We start from the raw sequence: 19,992 nt of genomic DNA, 5'->3' as shown, positions 1-19,992 counted from the left end.
CTGATCGTCTTCTTACTCATAGCTCTTGGTTGAACTGAAATTCCCTCTGGCACAAGGCTATTCATACCTCCTATACTCCATACTTATCTCTACTTGCTTTTTGTTCTTAAAGCACTGATATAGGCATTAATTAATTAATATGAATGCATACTCATTTTGGTTCTTAGTAATAAGTGACTTTGTTCAAGATGATAACTAATGTTTTTTTTGTGTGCATTTTGCCAGCCCACCTCACCTAATTAGTAAAATTCCTGGAAGACAGGTGTTTTGTGCTTTTTACATTTTTTAGCATATTATTATATGCATAACAAGTATTCAGTAGTGACTTACACTAATGGCTATTCAGACATGGACTGTATTTTAATTCTATTTTAAAGGGGCTTGTAGAAACTGATAACTACCATGTATGGTCCCAGATTTAAGTTGAGAATTTCTGAGTGTATTGAGAAAACAGGTGTATTATCTTAGATGAGAAACTGGAAGTAGAGATGCCTTGAAAAAGGAAAATGAAATGACAGTTTTTAAAAGAAATGTGTTTAACTGTAAGGGATATATGAATTGCAGTGCTATTAATGTCATTTTGGAGATGAAATGCATGGCAGTTTGAGCTGCTGGTAATGTAAATGAATAGATGTAAAAATAGTAGTCGACATGTTTAATAAGGTATTTGAATACAGAGTTCTGACTGATCTTGATTTTCTTTTTTTCAAACACTCAGAAACCTCTCGCAAATGGACATTTGAAAGTGCCATTGTCATATTCTTGCAAGCATGGAGACCTCATCGATGCTCTCCTCACTGAATGAGGAGTGTAAATCTGACAACTACATTGAACCTCACTATAAGGAATGGTATAGAGTGGCCGTTGATACCCTGATTGAACATGGATTAGAAGCATACCAAGAATTTCTTTCAAAGGAACGAGTTGCAGACTTCCTAGCTGAGGAAGAAATCAATTACATTTTGAAAAATGTTCAGAAGGTGGCACAAAGTGCAGCGCATGGTACTGATAATTCCTATGATGATACCTCATCTTCAGGGACTTACTGGCCCATTGAGTCTGATGTGGAAGCTCCAAATCTTGATTTAGGCTGGCCATATGTTATGCCTGGACTCTTAGGGGGCACCCATATAGATCTCCTCTTTCATCCGCCAAGAGCACACCTGCTTACAATAAAGGAAACTATTAGGAAGATGATAAAAGAAGCAAGAAAGGTAATCATATTTTTATTTTGAAATGAAAAAAATTGATATGTAGAAAAACACAGTGAGTACATAGATATGTATGTTAATAAAGGGATTTCTGTACATACAGGCCATGGCGATTATTTTCAGGAAGTGTACCTACGAATACACTTCCCATTTAATGCATGCATTTGGGAGAGAGGCAATAGGGCCCAGCTAACGGGGTAATTTCCTTCTCTTCATAACATACTCAAGAAGCCTTCTGCCCTTGAATATTAAGGTTTGGGGACTGGGAATAAGATAATTTGACACTTTTATAAGTCTAAAGCACTTAAAGATTTCTTAACTTTTGAAAAAAGAAATATATTGGTGGATACGGTCAAGTTTTTTATTGTGACAAAGTAGACTAAATACTGATTGTTGCTCTGGATATGGCTTATGCTATTATATAAACTATAATTTCACTTATCTGTTTTCTGAGTTATATGGAAACAATATAAAAATCAACATGATAATGTGATATTCTAAAGTAATATTCTGAGGTACTTAGCTTTTCAGGTCCTTAGTGCTCTTTATCAAATATTTATATTGGCTTATAAATCTCACAGATCCTTTTTTAGAGCTCCGAAGAAGCTGTAGAAATACTCAGTTTATCAGTAAAAGTTATTGGAAGTTGATTTTGTTTTCAGTGGTTTTCTTTTTCTTGTTTGTACTGAGCACCATATAAAGGCACTTTGAAGAATCCAGCAGATTTCCCAAGCACAACTAAAGTTTTAAAGTGTTTTAACAAAAAAATGATGATTTAAAATCACAAAGTACATATTAGTTACAGAGACTTGGATATGAAAGCTTAGATCTGAAAGGGACCTTAGAAGGGGCACATATATATCACTGCTTTCTTCTACTCAGAAAGACACAGAAATGTTTGAAAAAATATAGTTTATGGAGTATGGAAATAGAGGGCCCTTGGAGTCCTCAATAACATGACAGTTTGCAAGACAGACTGCTAAAATTCTATCAGTTTCTGGAGACACAGTGTTCTGAGGCTAATGTCAAAGGTAGGCTTCACAAAAGTAAAGTGATATTTCCTCCAGATTTTTTGAACTCAGATAATGTGTCTTTTAGCTAGGTTAACTCCTTGAGCAGTATTTTCTTAATGAAATGACTAATCTATTTTTAGTTGTTAAAAGTTAGCTATAGAATCAGACATACAGAAGATGACCAGATATTGTTTGAATGAAGTAAACTGTCAGTTCAATTTTCTAAATTGAATCTTTAATATTTTTAAAACTATCTTGTGTTCTGTGAACCAAGTATACAATTGTAGTTTTTTAAAAACAGAAAATTCAAGAATGCATATGAGTACTTCTAAATACAAAATACATATTGAGGGCAAACTTTGTTAACTTCTGTTAGGGACATAATATGCATTTCAATCTCAATGTTGAGGGAAAATTGGAAACCTACCCGTACAGTTTAAGACTGCACTCAGGTGACTTAGTAGGTATGCACATATCAGCCTACACCAGAGCTAGTCTCCTTTAGGACACTGCATTTTTATGATGTCTAGTTGACATAATGCAGGAGATATCATATTTTGAGGATAACACTCACTTAAAACTAAATATTAGTTATGACCTTTTTATGTGTTTTTCTTTCTAATGTGGCCCTGTGTATTAATAAGCCTCTAAAAGTAATATCCTCTACCTGGTCATTTTCTACTGAGAACTCCTACTTAAATTAGCAACAGAGGAAATTGAAGTTCCATACTATAAAACAATGTAGTGTTCTGCTTCTCTTCTATAAAATTAGAGTGCATAAAAGAGGAAAGAGAATTTTATTTTATTCATTTTATATATACATATCCAAGCTGAATTAAAAAGAATATTATTTGGTCTTATAAATCAAGTATATCACAGTTGAAATCATAATAGATCATCACTTTGTTGTTATTGCTGTTTTTCAAAAGTATTGGGGAATATGCGAGTATCTACCCAGATGCAGTAAATATTAAAGTCAAATTGGCTGTATACACATGTAATGCTTATTTCTCAAGTATTTTGCAGGTTTCTTCATATGTCACTATGTGTATTAAATATTTTTACAGGATAAAGTATTTTAGGGGAAATTATTGACTCAATTTTTAAAAAATTCAGATTATTTATCCTACATCTGGACAAAGTCTATAATTTTTTTTTAAATAATAAAAGCAAACAGTATGGAATAAAAGCTTGTCAGAACACATTACTTTTAAGATTAAGTGATTTTCATTACTGCCATTTATTCAACAGAAAGTCATAGTCTGTTCTAATCTCTCATAATTGTTAGAAGCCTGTTGTTAGTCATCAGAATAAACTTTCTGGTTTTAAATCATTTTCAGAGGATAAATTCTTTTCATTGGCAACTCAGTGAATTATCATGGCCATATAAAAGGTTGATCTTTTTTTCAAAAAGTATTTAAATAAGGTAGAGTCTAATGGATAAACTAGATTTCTCAGGGAGATATTTTTGGTAATCAACATTGTAAAACTGTAGATAGGAGGCCAAACAAGTAGGGCTAGCAAACAGCAAAGCAGAACCCCGGAAGCAATCTTAGAAAAGAACTTAAACACACTGTCGCTGCTGCTCTGATTGCGATTGAGATCAGGCATTTATGACAATAAATGCCATATTATGGGAAAAAATGTAATGAAAAGATCCAAATGCAATCTGCTTAGGTCCAACAATGGAAATCTGGTCAATCATAAACACCAAGTTACCCTTCTAGTTCCTTGAGAAAAGGAGGAAAAGTATCTCTTCTGTCTGTACTGAGAATATTTAATTATTTTTCCCCTTCATTGATGGGGATTGAACCCCGGGTCATGTGCTCCATCATGGAGCTACACTGTCAGTATTCTGTTTCTTAATTTCACTAGTATACTCTTATCTCTAGCTTGAGTTATGTGACCTCTGAATCATTTTCCTTTTACAATTATAAATGATTTTATTATAAGTTAAAAATCTAAATTTTAAAAATTTATGTATTTTTGTCAGCTTTTACTTAGAAATTATTTAGAAAAGAATTTTTTTTCTTTTCTTTTTTTTCTTTTTGGTGAATTTGCTTAGTTTGAGAATTTTCCTTAGAAAAAAATTCAATTATAGATACTATCTTACTTCTGCCCTAAAGGAACATATCTTAATTTACTGGAAATTTGTTAACCCCTTTCTATTTTTCACTGTGTGGTTGACAGTTGCATTTGGGTCAGCTTCATAAAGTCTGAAAGTGTCTTGCAAGAGTTTTCCCAGGTAATTACTTGTCTCTCAAGAAGTGTTCCCAAGATGATGTATGCATATATTCTTAATTACTGTGAACTCCTCTTATGAAAACATCCCCTCTAATTACTTTAAAAAGTCATCTTTCATTAAAGTAATTTTTTTTAGCCACTCAGTGGCATATATTTGCAAAGTTATAACTTCTGGTAATTTTGAGTATGTGATGTTTAACCAGAATGTTATTTGCATTTCTGTTTCCTAATTCTAACCTGGCTTCTTCTCTGAGATGTGAATCTTACTCTTGTGAAATATGGAATCAAGGAGACACATAAGCAAAAGTCTAGTGAGAATTAGGGCAGAGTGATTCCTGAGGTGTTGTATACCACATCACTCCCATTCAGGTCTTGGTTCATCCCTGACTCACTGTTCCTGGGTGTGTCTGTTTGGCCTTGGGAGTTATTAGTAATACAGCCAATATTAACCATCTGTTGGGCCCGTAGCTGCAAAAGAGAAGGTGAATAGAAGATGTGGGGGTCTCAGCTGGTAGTATAAAAGTAGTACTGAGCTATAGGCTTGTTCACCAGAACTCTACAATAAGTAGTAGCATTGAACAAGTCTTTGTGCCATCCCAAGTATTTTTATTAATTTAATAAAAGATAGGAAGTAGTAGTCATCTGGTGTTTTCTTTTTTTAAAAAAAAAATCTAGCATCTTTATCCAAATCTCTAATCATGCTTAAAATAATGTTTTACACCTTGGTGAATCAGTTTGTTGTCTGAATGATTTTCATTGTGGCATTGTGTTACTTCCATCCACATCACTTTGCAACCATGTCCTGGCCAGCTAAGTGTCATTTATGTGTTTTGCATCACTGCCTTCATTAGGCCAGGATCATCTCTCTCCCCTTTCCTTCTTCGAATTTCAGTCAAAATTAGTTTCTTCCAGGAAGTATATTTCACCTAGTCAGATTTAATGACATCACTATCCTGTGGTATTAAATTGAACATCTTTTCTCTGAATAAAGTGCATTATATGTTAATGCATATTTACTTTTGAGTATGTGTGTCTGAGAAGGAAAGGTGGGAGGGTGATGAGGTAGTGGAGATTAGGGAGGAAGGGAAAAATAGAGGGATGGACTCAGAGGAGAGGGGAGAGAGAGAAGAGAGACAACGTGTTGAAATTGTACTGCCAACTGTTGCTCTGCCTATATGGGAAAAATCTTTCTATGCAAAACTTCCGGTGCTATCCAGAGAGATAACACATTCCACATTATTCTAGGGGTACCCTCACTTGCTACTTCTACTATTTTCACTCACTCTGGTGATACTAAGTATGTTATTTTCAATGCACTTACTTAAGGGGAGAAGAGAATATAAAAGGTACCATTAAGAGAAATTTTAACCTTATTGTAAGACAGTTTTTAATGCTTCCTTGACTTACTTGATAACTTTTATGGGGAAAAATAGTATTTTTAAAATTTTAATTACCCCAATTTAAATAATACTCTTATTTAATAAATACATGCTGCAATGATTTGAAGGCTCAGAATATTGGACTCAGCTTAAATCTCAGCTCATTTTATTAGACTTGGCAAATACAGCCTCTGAGTTATTTTTTCCCACATGTTACATGGAGATGCTAGTACTCCAAAGAATCCATGTGAGGACTGGATGAAATGGCTGACTTTTCCAACATGACACCTGCCACATATTTAGCATCCTAGATGGCACTGACCTCTCTTTCCATCCCTTCCACTGCCTCCTATTTCTTTGACCTTATTTCTCAATTCTGTCAAATTAAAGTTGTTTTTGCAACCCTTATCTTTGCATCAGCTTATATTTTTGCTTCACTGAATTGGAATTTCATCTTCTAAAATGAGAACAATCTTTGACGAACTTCAGGATTTACTAGGAATGCCAGCTACATTTATGATGTGAACATTCCTGAAATGATTTAAACAAATATGTCTGAAAGTATCTGAACGATTAGGTACAGTATATTAATTGCAGAACAGCACAACATTTTTCAAACATTGTTGCTTAGAAGGTTCAAACTGGGGGAATAATTGATCCAACACAATTACATTTGAAAATAAGACCTACTATGAAGATAGCTTCAGTATATCTATTTTATATTCAGATTGTGCAAAAAGATTTCTTCCTTTGTAAAAGAAGTGGTATTGAAGAAAAAACTTGCCAAACCTACTTTCTTACCTAAAGATCTGAAGACCAGGAAAGATCCGTAATTCTGGCAGAAAGCTAAAGGAGTAGTGCATACTTTACAGAGTAGGAGAAAAAAAAATCTTTTTTTTTTTTAAATAGTACTTTAAAAATGACAAAATTTATTATTTTTTAAAGTAAAGATAATGTAGCAAGAGTTCTATTTTTATGAAAGATTTCAAGGTTTTGTGAATTTCTGAAGTTCTTAGTAATTATAGCCTTGCTATCTTGGTGGTAAAAGTTCATTTAAGTATCTCTTAGTTTATATAATGTATTATTTACTGAAAATTTCTAATAGAATTCAAAAGGCCATGAAGAATATTATTTATGGCCTGCCCTATTTAGCCTTCTTACCTTAAAAAAAATTCTGCTTTTGTAATATTCTTCCTGTTTTCAGGCTTGTTGAAGCAAAACTTTGGAATGGTATAAAAAATGAAGATAAAATTACATAAAATCTTCAATTTAATTGCATATCAAAATCATCAGTAACTTATGAGCTTCATATGTTTCAGGCAGTACTTTTTAAGTAATATATAAAAATCAACTATGGCTTTTATTTTCAATAGGTTTTCATTTAAAAAATGGCAACTTACCTGGGCACAGTGGTATAGACCATTCAGGAGGCTGAAGCAGGAGAATTGCAAGTTCAAGGCCAGCTTGGGCAACTAAGCAAGACCCTGTTTCAGGAAAAATAAAAATTAAAAGGTTGTAACTTAGTGGTAGAGTTCCCCTATGTTCAGACCCCCCAGTACCAAAAGATAAAATACATAAATAAGTAAATAAAATAAAATGGCATCTTAGCTTTAGAGTTATTTACAGATGACAGGGGAAACTTTCCCTTGCTAATATTAATCCATAGCTCTAGTTAATACTTAGAAAGAAACAAATATTGGACTTATTTAGGAATGCATATGATTTGTCTGACTAAGAGAAATGTTTTTAAGACCATTTTATGTATTCACAATTTTGGTTCTTCAAAATTTTTTTTTGTTTGTTTGTTTTTTTTTGTCAAAATAGTCCTGTATGCAATCTTTCTTTTGGACTCTGTGGGAATGTTATTGATGATGGTCAAAATTTAGCTGTATCTTCTGTGGTAGGTCTCTGAAGGAATCTCTGAAGTAGAAAGTCTGTTTTTTATGATTATTTATGTTTGCTCATTTTCTTTCCTGTCTCAGGCTTAAAATAAAAACCAGTTACTAATTGAAATGTGAAATAATTTTCTGATGATGTACCTATAGTAGTTTGTTGAAATGGCAAAGCTAATTGTTATCTCAAACATTATCATAAAACCCTGAGCTTTCATGTTGCCTTTATAACATCTAAATTCCATAGGAACAGAATTTTCCAGTTTTTCAATCTCAGGTGTTTTCAGGTCTAAGTCAGAAAAAAATAACTGCAAAGGGAAAGAGGGCAGGTGTTGTCCAACAGTGAGTGAAGGAAAATGGACAAAAAGGAGAACACTTTACCTGATGGGTGGGCATTTTTGATAAAAATATTATAGAGATGATAAGCTTAAGACTTTCAGTACACTTGGAGGCATCTTGTCAAAAATTCATTTTCATGGGAATATGAGGATGTTGGTTTCCTTCACCTGATGGTCCTCTTGATGAGAGTTAGGTAATGAGGTTGCCATGGGAGCCTTGTTGAGTTAATGGAAGCTGCAACACTAGACTGACATTTTGTATTTGAAGGGTTCTGCCTGGTCTCCGCAGTTACCACAGAAGCATCTTGTGGTATATACCTTTATATCAGTTACTGGAGTCTTAACTGGTCAGTCTTCAAATGATCTTGAAAAACTCAGATATAATTGATCTGAACTGGAAGAAGATTATGTTAAGTAGATAACATCAACACCCAGAATGCAGACAGAATGTCAGGAGGTACTTTAAAATGAAACAGGTATTGTGAGTTCAAAATATAGGGGAGATTTGAAGAGGGAAGAAAAACCCAGCCAAACAATGACGTTGTCCTTTAACCTCTGATGAGTTCATTTGAACTTTGGCTAGGCTTTGGCTAGACTTAAGAGCTTTAAATGGCCCAGGCCATTCATTCATTCACCAAATATTTGTTTAGTGCCCATTATATATCAGGTACTGTTCTAAGTTCTGGAAATTCCCAAGAGCTCTCAACTGGATCTTACACACAAATGGGGAAGAGAGATAATAAGCATGGTAAATGAGGAGTGCTGTGGAGAAAAACGAATCAAAATAGAAATATGGTTGGGTAAGGGAAATTTGGAGAGGTGGTGGGGGTAGTTTGCCATTTTTAATAGTGTGATCAGCATAGGCCTTAAGAAAGTGGCATGTGAGCCAAGATTTGAAGAAAGAAGGAATGAGCCATGCATATATTCTGGTCAGAACAGACCAGACATAGGTGAAGCTTTAGGGCAGAAATATGGATTCTTTTTTGATAAAGAAAGAGCAAAGAGGTCAATTGCTGGAACAAATAGAGCAACAGGGTGAATGAGTTCAAAGAGGTTATCAGGAGGCCAGACTTTGGAGACCTCATGGGCCATTAGGAAGAACTTGGCTTATGAACTGTGTAAATTGGGAATCCACTGAACAGTTTTGGGCAAAAGAGAGTCATGGTCAATTTTAATTGTGCTGTATTTTTAAAAGGATGCCTCTGGCTGTGGGATTAAAAATGAACTGTAGAGGCATATGTCAGCAGCATATTAGAGGCTACTAAAATAATTCAAGTGAAGAGGGTAATGTCTTAGTAAAGATAGTTGTAGTGATAGCCAGGTTTGGGATATAATTTGAAGGTAGTGAATTGTGGGATATGAATTAACTTGAAAAATACAAGATGTCTCCAACATTTTTGGCAGGAACACCTGGGAATGATTATTTTGTCATTTGAAGTTGGCATTAGAGGCCTCGGAGAGATGGGATCAGGAAGACAAGAGACTGGGTTGGAGAGACCTTCAAGTCGGCACTTCATCACATCCTTGGAGTAGCTGCCACATAATCTCAGGCTCTGTGACCTGGGCTGTAGACATGTCTAGATAAAGAGAAAAGGGTTCACGTTAGAACATAAACACAGTGACTAACTTGGAGAATAGTCCTGACCATGTGGGCCTAGGTAAGAGACAGAGTTGGAAATAACTTGCATAAGATTCAGGTTCAGTGGAATGGATAAACAGTGTGACTAGATGCTGACCCAGGACTTATGATAAAAATGATCATATGCCCTGCTGAGAAGTAGAACCATCACTTAGTCTTTTTAAGCAATTTTACAGACAATAATTTAAAAATTCCTATGTTCTGGGCCAGTAGAGTAAAAGTATTTGAACTGGGAAGGTGTCACATAGAAGGTCACATTTTTAAGAGGCCCTTTTGGGATCCACCATCACCGCGCACCCCCCCCCCCCTGCCTTCCTTGGTAATGAACCCAGGGCCTCACACATGCTTTGGTGAAGAAATTTTGAAAAGTACGAGCTTGGTGGAGATCTTAGCATTTTCAGACCACAGAGAATATGAAAAAAGTACAATCAGGTAGGAAAAAACAAAAAAGAAAATTCAAGGGATGCTATAACAGGTGGATTAGGGAAAAATTATGAAAATTCCTTGATATAACTTTGTGAAAGTAGAGATCAGAAAGTCATGAATTGTGTTTGAGTGACAATGATCTCATCAAACCTGTCCTTGGACAAATTAATATTTTGATTAGTTAAAAGTTGAGAAAAATACAAAATAGGTTATAACAAGTGCTGGGATAATAATCACCAACAAACTAATGGGCTGGAGCCAGCTGAAGTTCAATAGAAAACCAATGTCTTCCTGGAGTATGAAGATGTCTTCAGTTTATTACCACCACAGGGAAATGTAACTGCTTAGTCCCATGTCTCAAGGAACGTGTCTTTTTTTTTTTTTTTTTGGTGTTACAGCTATTTTTAAGATATAATTGTCTGATTTTTAAATCCAAAAATATTTTTTTACAATATTATTGAATGGTATACACTGGCTTTTATTCTCTATATGCCTACAAAGTCCCTGTTTTATGAAAGATACTCTTTGATCATACAAATGGGTGCTATGAATATATTAGTATCATTCAAGTGATTGTCATATTAAAAAGGTCTAAATTTTTTTCCATCATTTTGCTCATTAGGTATCAGAGGATGATAGAGACACCTCTTGAAATTCAAAATAGAAAAAATATGTTACATATAAAGTATCTTCATAGTAGTTATTGATCTACTTATTAGTCCAACAAATCTATTATATATCTAAGGTTTACTTTTTGTTATCAGAGAAATTATACTCCTTGTGGAAAACATGAAAAAAAAAACAGAAAAATTTTAAGAAAATAAAATTCAATTACAGTCCCCAGTGGAAATAATAACTACTGCTAATCTTAGAAATTTTCTTCCATATTAGTTAACTAGATGGAGAGAGTAGATGGATAGAGAAATTTGTGTGCACCCAAATTTGTTGGTTATGTCTTTATATTAAGGTTCTATGTAAGTCTCTGAAAAAATAACGATAATATGTAATGTACTTGATATATACATATTGTGTATAATATAAAAAAATGCCTCCTGACTTTTTTTCATTTATGATTTTTCCCATAGTAAAATAATTGGTTTTCTGTAGTGAAATGTGATGATATACCAAAATAGGGCAGTGGGAGCTGCCTTCCTTAAAGCAAGTAATAAAGGGAGATTCTTGTTCTGTAGGAGATTTAAAACAATAATAAAGTTGACCAGAAGGCTATCTGTGCTTTATTGCAGCATAGGCTGGCAACTGTCAATATTATCAGTGACAACATAATCCTCATGATTACTGCTGCCTCCACCTATCTCTTACCCATTGGTATACCAGTGCTGATATGATGAAAATCTCATGGTTGTATTCCTTCAGAACTGTTTTTCCATATGTATTAGCTACCAACTAATTTGTGGGCTTTTGAAACTTTAAAAGGGAGAAAAATATGGTTAAGTCTACATTTTCCTTCACATGCCAAAACTTTCCTTTAGGCTATATTAATTTCTTATAATAATCACCTTTTTATTTTCACCCCATGAATTCAAACACAGGAAATATTTTAAACTTGTAAATAAATGTGAAAGGCAAAACATTGCCATTTGGCTAAATATCAATCCAATATGTGTCATAGAAGAAAATCCATAATCATGAAAAAAAATCAGTATCTGAGTCATAATAGTCATATTTAAACTGGCTGAAATTTTAGAGCAGTTACTGAAAAACAAAACCAATGCACAAACAAACAGCAAGAAAGTATTGTGGTTTGTCTTTTTACACATGAGCAGAGAGAAATTGACAAAGTCAAAAGTCCATGCATAGTCACCCAACTGATTAGTAACCTTAAGGACTGATAGGTGTTTCGACTTCTATTCCAAGACTCTGTTATATCATGTTACTTCCACCTTCAGAGGCAAAGAACAAAAAGGTTAAGTAATTTATCCAGAGTTTTGGAAGTAGGAAATGGGGGGCTTGGAATTTGAGCCCAGGCATTGGGCTCAGAAGAGCCTGGACTTTAAACTGCAAGGTGTGTTTCCTGTTAGAACACTTGGACTGGCACTGTGCCAACCAGCTGAATTCTCCCACCACCACAGGCACTATTAGGGTTGATCCTAGGAATGTGAGGGAGAGAACTTTGACCCACAAGCAGGACACAGGAGGCTTTTTGCTTTATCTCTTTCCACCTCCCTCTACTTTTCTTGGTAAGTTTTTGGTGGTTTGGTTTAGTCCTCTCATAAGCCTGGAATATTCTGAATGAATGAATGAATGTTGGATATTTAATAGGAAGGGAAGGAGTGAGATTTCATGAGGAAGATATTTAATGTTGGGATAGTGGTCTTTTCCGAGCTTCCATTTATTCTATATGCATGTAACTCTTCTGGGGTCTCATATAAAAGCCTGAACTGTGTACTGGGGTCTGTCTTTCTAGGGAGAATCTAAACTCCAGTATTATCTCTCTGGTGTTGAAAGTCAAAGATTTTCATAAGCTTCTTACCCTCTCAGTGACTTCCTTTTATTCTTTTTTCTTGCTTTTTGCTCATTGAACAATTCAAACTTTGGCAAATGCCATAAGAGCAGTAACTGCACAGTTTCTTGGTGGTACTTTATCTTGCTTTCCTTTTCTCTGTAATTAGGGATCCTTAGGTACTTTTTGTTTGGTGGCTCTAGACTCCAATTTTTATTGTCTTTATCTTTCCTTTTATTTTGGTGGGGGGTACCAGCGACTGAACTCAGGAGTACTCTACCACTGATCCACATCCTCAACCCTATTTTGTATTTTATTTAGAGACAGGGTCTCACTGAGTTCCTTAGCACCTCGCTAAATTGCTGAGGCTGGCTTTGAACTTGCGATCCTCCTGCCTCAGCCTCTCAAGCCTCTGGCATTACAAGCATGCACCACTGTGCCTGGCCTGTCTTCTTTAGCTTTTTGAGATTTATGAAAAGCTCTTGACTACGGTTTACTGTTTCACCTCAGTGTCTTGCACTGTGAATTTGCAAATGTAAACTTGTGAGTAAAAATATGGCCAAGAAAAAATCTGACTTTATCTGTGATCTTGTCCCTACAAGTCCTGGCTATCTTTATTTAAGGTATTTTTCTGTCCTTATTATTTTAAGTGAAAGAGTTGATCTAGTACAAGCTATTATGGTCTGAAGCAGGAGATCATTTCATTTCATTTTGAATGAATTAATATGAGAAAATATTTATAAAATCAACAAGAAAAATTATACATCTCACGTATGTATTAAAGGAGTTAAAATACACAGAAATAATAAACCACCAATATTTTAATGTTCAGACAAATTATTCAAATTTATTTTTAATTACTAAAATACAGCTATTACTCATTCAGTGAAGCAGATAAGGCTATTATGTTTTGCACATTTCAGATATTTTCATGAGTAGAAACTGTCTTGTATTTCATTTTTTGCTTCCTGTGTCTTATTTTCCAACATTTCTCCATTCAGAGCACATTATGAAACTTATTATTTCAAACATTATCCTGTTGAAGTCGTTTCTGTCTAAGCTATATATGTTAAATCCCTGAGTTTAAAATATGACTACTTAAAAATTATGTACATGTAGGAATATGTGCGTGTAACTAGCTTTATACCTGTAAGAATGGAGGAATGTCTGCATGTGTAAAGAAACGTAACCAGCTTCTGTTCCTCACTTTGCAATGTTTGACTCTATGAGAAACTTAACAAGGTTTATGCGTTCCTACTTTTAAAGTCTTAATTCTTTGTGTACATTTTTAAATGGCATTTTAAGTATCACACAACCATGTATAATTTAATAGTTTAGTGTATATGTAATATATATGTAAAACTTTTATGTATAAAAAGTTTTATGTATAAAGAATTTTTACATTTTAGCTATTTATGTTAAACTTAACTGTTAAAACCAGTTGGTGCCCTGCAACCCTCACTGCCACTGCTTTGTCCCTGCTAGTGAGCAAGGCCAGCAGGTTTATAGCAGCCTGAGGTGACATTCCCAGGGATTGGTGGCTTTGTTTTTGGCAGAATTTCCTCTGAATGGTTTTATGAAGTCAGCATGTTTTAATTACACATTCACCTTACTTGAACTTATGTCACTTAGACAACTTAAATTTGGTGGCCTTCAAAAGATTTTTTTCTAACTTGTAGTGCTTTTCCTTATGGAATAGTGAGGGAAAAAACCAACAGTAAATAATGCCGTGTTAGTTTTAGAATATAAAGATGAAAACAATCATAAATGGAACTAAATATAAGAACTTTATAGCATCATATATGATTGCTTTTTTCAAAATAATTTCCTTCTAGAAAACAGATTTGGGAAAGTGTAATATTGAAATTTTTTAGCTTGCATTCATTAGATCTTTTTTCCTTCAAAATCATTATCAAGTTGAAACAATATAGGTGCTCCTTGAGTCCTCTTATTTCTAAGTTAAGTCTTCAAAATACTTTATTTCAGTTGTTAATAACCCTATTCAAAAAAATATGTGCAATTCATTCCCAAAATAAAAGATTGCTTTGTCTGCTGCCTTTGATATTTTTGTAAAAGTAGACCAATTTGGATTCTATCAAGAGTTTTCAGGGTTTGTTTACATAGTTTCACAGCAGCCAAATCCCTAGGGCTCAGAGTCACAGATATCCAAGGGCTTAGTTTCACCTTAGTGCATATGTCCACACTGTTTTATTTTTTAGGGTAAGATCAAAGAAGTTGAGGACGCAAATAATTATTTAAAAATAACACTGCAGAAAATGTGGCCCAAAGAGTGTACGCACATGTGAAAATCTCCCTCTCAACTCGAGAAGTAGAAAATATCCCTTTGGGTTTTGTTGTTGTTGTTGTTTGTTTGTTTGTTTTGTTTTTCCTGGTTACTACCGAAGAAGCCGCTGAGTTGCTGTAACCCCTGGTTCACTGTGTTCTCTTGATACTACCAAGGAGAAGGTGACAAAGGCCCCCTAAAAGTGCCTTCCGAATCCTGTCCTGTGGTGTAACATGAAGACAGCACCTCTTCATTCTCTTTCTCTGGGTAAATCCCGATTGAGGCTAGTCAGGGTGGTTTCCTTTAAACTTCCCCATCCTTTCTCCTCAGATGCTTGGTTTTTGCTGCTTTTTCTTGTAATTTTTTTTTCTTTTTTTCCTTTGAAGAAGGGAAAGAATCTGTGATCTTGAGCTCCCTGCAGTTCTGTTTCTTTTAACCTTATGCCTCTAGTTTGTATTTATGTTTTCTTCTCTGCTTCAACATGACATTCCTCTAGAGAGTCTCTTGCCTCCATCCCGTCTGTCATCTTCTTGTGCCACCATTCTTTCTTAACCTTTTAACCATTACATGTCTTTAACAGGCGCCTTCCATCAAGTGTCACTATTTTTTCTCCTTCCTCCCAACCCTGCAGTCTGAATTTCACTTATTCCTCTTCTAACCTGGTGTCGCCCACGCTATTCTTCTGTACATGGCAAAGCCACACCAGCAGCCCTTCTGTATCCCTTCATCCCTCTACCTCTCTCAGTAGTGTCCCCCTTTAGTTCTCTTACCATTGGTTTAATTTCTCTCTCTTTTTTTTCTTCCCATCTCTAACAATTGCTGCTCAAATGCCTTTATTGACTCATCTCCTGAAAGTGAATATTTCAGAGATTTTAAAATCTATTTGTCTTTTGTGCTTTAATCTCACAAGTACTATATAGGTAGCATAGTTTTTGATAACTGTAATGTCTGTTGATTTAAGTGGCTCTCCCCAGTGTTCCATATTTGAATACAGGAAGCAGTGAATCTACCAAGAATTTGCAAATGTAATTCCTAGGAACTTTTTCTTTTTTTTTTTTTAACTTTGCCAATAGGAAGTGGTCATATGTTCTGTGTGGTCTGTTTGAATTCTGAGGAATTTTGTTTAGAATGACAGTCTCATAGATAAATGGGGAAAATTTGATCTCCATTCTGTAATTTAACATGTGCATGTAGTCTGCCAAGAAAATTCATGCACATGCCATACAAAATACACAAACACAATCTAGCCCATGCAGGTGTCCTGTATTTGAGAGAACATATTTGAAGAGATTTGAATTAAGAATATGTGTCGTCTTAGGGAACCTAAGAAATAGAACTCTACAGGGGTTTGTCCTCAACCATCTGGTGTTTAAGTTAGCATTTTTCTTACTGGAGTAGACTACAAAGCTAGATTCTTAATTTTTAGTTTAGTAGAGAACATAGTGGAAAGAGTAACAGGTCCTTTGGGATTCAGAATACAGATATAGGATGACTTTGTTTAGAAAAATATTAGAATAAGTGGATACAAATCTAATATCATGCCTTCAGAATGCAGAAATGAATGAAGCAGGATAATATAGGTCAGTAGCAGTGAACAAGAACTATAGATCCAAATTACCTGGCTTTGAATCTCAGCTCTACTGCTTTACTTTTACTATGGACTAGGTATGGTGCAACCTGCCGAAAAGAGTATTTCAGGTGATGTTTGAAAACACTATAAGCTGGGTGCAGTGGTTCATGCCTGTAATCCTAGCAGCTCAGTAGGCAGAGGCAGGAGGATCTTGAATTTATAGCCAGCCTCTGCAAAATTGAGGCACTAAGCAACTCAATGAGACCCTGTCTCTAAATAAAATATTAAAAAAGGGCTGGGGATGTGGCTTAGTGGCTAAGTGTCCCTGAGTTTAATCCCAACTCCCCCACCCCCTCCACCCCCAAAGAAAACCCACTGTGGGATCAGTATTATTTTTTCCTTTTATTTTCCCCCTGATAGAGAAAATTCGATTTCACCAAGTTAAGTAATTGGATCAAGGTCAGAGTGTGATGCAGCCATGCCTACAACCAATGTCTCTGACTCCAAAGCTTAGGTTTTAACTCATTTATGGCCAGGGACTTTAAAGATTTTATAATTCAGAAAGGAAATGAAAGAGTAACATCCCAAACTTGAATCAGTGAGAAAGGAACACTACAAGGAGATCTGGAATAAATCATCACTGTCGAACCTGGATAGAACAAGGTTGGCTTAGCTTGAACAGCTGTGTTCTTGGTCCAGTGGAGGGAGAGGTAGATTCAATGCCACTTCAAAGTGCTTCAGTCTGTCATTTTAGTCTTGCATGAAGTTGTATTATACATTTTTTACTTCTTTGAAATGTATGCATTTATTTTTGTAATACAAGTTTTTTAATGCTTTTAATTTTTTAGATGTTGATGGACCTTTTTTTATTCATTTATTTATATGTGGTGCTGAGAATCAAACCTAGTGCCTCATACATGCTAGGCAAGTGCGCTACCACTGAGCCACAACCCCAGCCCTAATTCTTTTTTAGTATGTTATAATTATACATAATAATGAGATTCATTTTGACATTCATGCATGGAATATAGTTTGCTCCATTTCAGTCCCCAGTATTTCCTTTTTTCCCACTCCTTTTCTCTCTCCCTATTTCCCATCCTCTACTCTACTGGTCTTCCTTCTCCCTATTTATTTATTTTTTATTGGTGCTTTATCCTTTTACATAAAGTTGAAATTCACTGTGGTATGTTCATATAGGAACATAGCATAATTTGGTCAGTTTCATTCTGCAGTCCCTCCCTTTTCCCATTCCTTCCCCCTTCCTCTATGCCCTTTCCCTTCTTAACTGTATCTTTTTTTCACATTTGGGAAAATAACACCAATTTATGATTCTGGCGTTTACTACCTTGTTTTTTTCCTTTTCTATATTTTTACCTCTATAAGCAGTTGTTCCACTTGTGAGTTTAACACAGAGTCACATATCACGACATCACAAATTCAAAAATAACCATGAAATTCATGTTCCTAGTGTTCACTCTGCACGTATTGTTCATAATGTTTGTTTCTGCTGATAAGACCCTAGTATAGAGTGACTGTCATTGTCAACAGTCTTCACCATTGTCTTCCAATATGTTTAAATAACATCAAGTTTCAGTGATTTCTGTATAGTGTTTTTTAGAAGTCAGGAAAGGATATTCTATATTTTAAAGTGTTTTCTTTTTAAAATTCACAAAATGAAATGAAAAAAAAAAACATTTCGGTACTTAAAGTCATATTTTTATAACTGTCAGGAAAATTTACCTGATTTAAGTTTATACGTGTTATTATCGAGAATTCTTGGAAGGAACTTGTATAATAAAAATCAAATTATATTTGTTGAAAACTAAATATAATTGGATAGTAGAGCCAAGTCAGGTTTCTTGGAGGCCATTATGAAATAGGAATGCAAAATAGTATGAAAATACATTTTCATGCAGTCTTCTTATTAGTTAGCTAGAAGTTATCTCTGTATTTCCTTTTGGGATCCTGTTTTCATTGCTACATTCCTTCCTATATATTTTCTCTGAGATCCATTAAACTGCTTACTACTTTCTAGTATATTGAGTACTGCTTTACCAGCTAGTGGTTATGGCCTAATAGAAAAACACAAACAAACAAAAAACCAAAAACCAAGTCATCTGGAGAGTGGGGACACTACAGATGGAAAACACTCAAGGGCATGATGATTAATCTTAATAGTATTTATAATCTCTGTGCTGATAACCAAAGTCTTAATTGCACTGAGTAGCTTAAATGTCACAAATAGGAAAGCCCTTAAATAAGGTCAAACATTCTAATGCTAATTATATGTTATTTTATTTTATTCCTTAGAATTAGGTTATAAGGACAGGGGAATCAAAATAGTTTTATCAGAGTTTTTGACAGAAATCCTAATAATTTTCATCTGAAAAATTCTGCAGATGTCTGGAAAAATGGCAAAACAACACAAAAACCTGAATTTCTAGCTATGAAAATCAGGCCAAAAGTTCAGTCTTTGATTTGGTAGATTCATATCATAGAATTTCTTTGTCACTCTCTTTACTTTTGTCTAGACTGATACGATAATGAAACCGTAAAAACAGAAATGTGAGCAGCAGTAAGATCCAGTACAGGAATGAAACAGGCCACATGCCAGTTCATAACCATCTTGCTTTTTAGCAAGGAGGTAGAGGTTAGACTACTATAAAATAGGAGTAGTAACTGAACTATTTCCTAATCAGCAATCTTAAGATTGAAAGAAATTTGTTGTTCTTTCAATCAATTATTCAGGCCAAAGAGAAGACCTGAATGCATAAGGAAAATAACTGAATTATTATGTTTTTAGTTAGCACCATCAAAATTTTTAAGATTCTAACACTTATACTTCTTGCTTGTATATAACTAACATATTTCCTCTTTTGCTCAGATTTTCTTGGAATGCCTAATGATATATTCTTCCTCCTGTTTTTGGCTGATTAAGCTTAAATTTTAGCTTATATGGGGTTTCCAAGGATCTAATATAGTTTTCTTTGCCGTCACCCTTAGAATTGACGCCTGAGAGGAGGAAGGCACATCTGGCACCCTTGAATCCTACCCATTGCTGCTTTTGGGTGCTTTTCTCCCCACGAACTATCTCTAGCTCAGACAGCAATTCTCCACCAGCCCCAGCATTAGTACAGGTATAACAGGATCTCTCAGGAGATTTTTCTCTAGGTCTGTGCTGTGTGAAGCAGATTGGGTACTCTCCACACTCTTTGGGGACTCAGAGGTGGAAATGGCTGGCCTTTTTGTCATTTGATATGTGTTGAAAATTCAAACAAAGGCCAGAAAGAATGAAGTACTGCTGATTGCCGCCAGTTAATGACTACTGTTTTCCAGTTGTAGGGTTGTATGTTGTTGGTTGTTGTTATTACTGTCTTATGTGTGTACGCATGTGCTTTATATTACTAGTGACTGAATCCAGAGCCTCACACATGCTAGGCAAGTGCTCTACCAACTGAGCATCACCAGCTCTGACATCCCTTCCAGAGTGCCCCAGAGACCCCACACTAATGTTTCCCCAGCTGAACTCCCATGG

The 19,992-nt window shown here is 35.0% G+C and overlaps 1 protein-coding gene across 1 annotated transcript in view; it reads left to right on the top strand.

Moving 5' to 3' along the window:
• Nucleotides 1-770: 770 nt before the first annotated feature.
• Nucleotides 771-19,992, top strand: part of Fam83b (family with sequence similarity 83 member B) — a 59,317-nt gene continuing 40,095 nt past the window's right edge. Inside the window, exon 1 of the mRNA XM_026398963.2 lies at nucleotides 771-1,214. Coding sequence (XP_026254748.2) covers nucleotides 771-1,214 — 444 coding nt within the window. The remainder of the gene's footprint in view (nucleotides 1,215-19,992) is intronic.

Source organism: Urocitellus parryii, chromosome 8 (genome assembly GCF_045843805.1).
Source record: "Urocitellus parryii isolate mUroPar1 chromosome 8, mUroPar1.hap1, whole genome shotgun sequence".
Taxonomy (NCBI): domain Eukaryota; kingdom Metazoa; phylum Chordata; class Mammalia; order Rodentia; family Sciuridae; genus Urocitellus; species Urocitellus parryii.
Note: the sequence above shows the minus strand (reverse complement) of the source record. Positions and strands in the feature narration are given on the sequence as shown.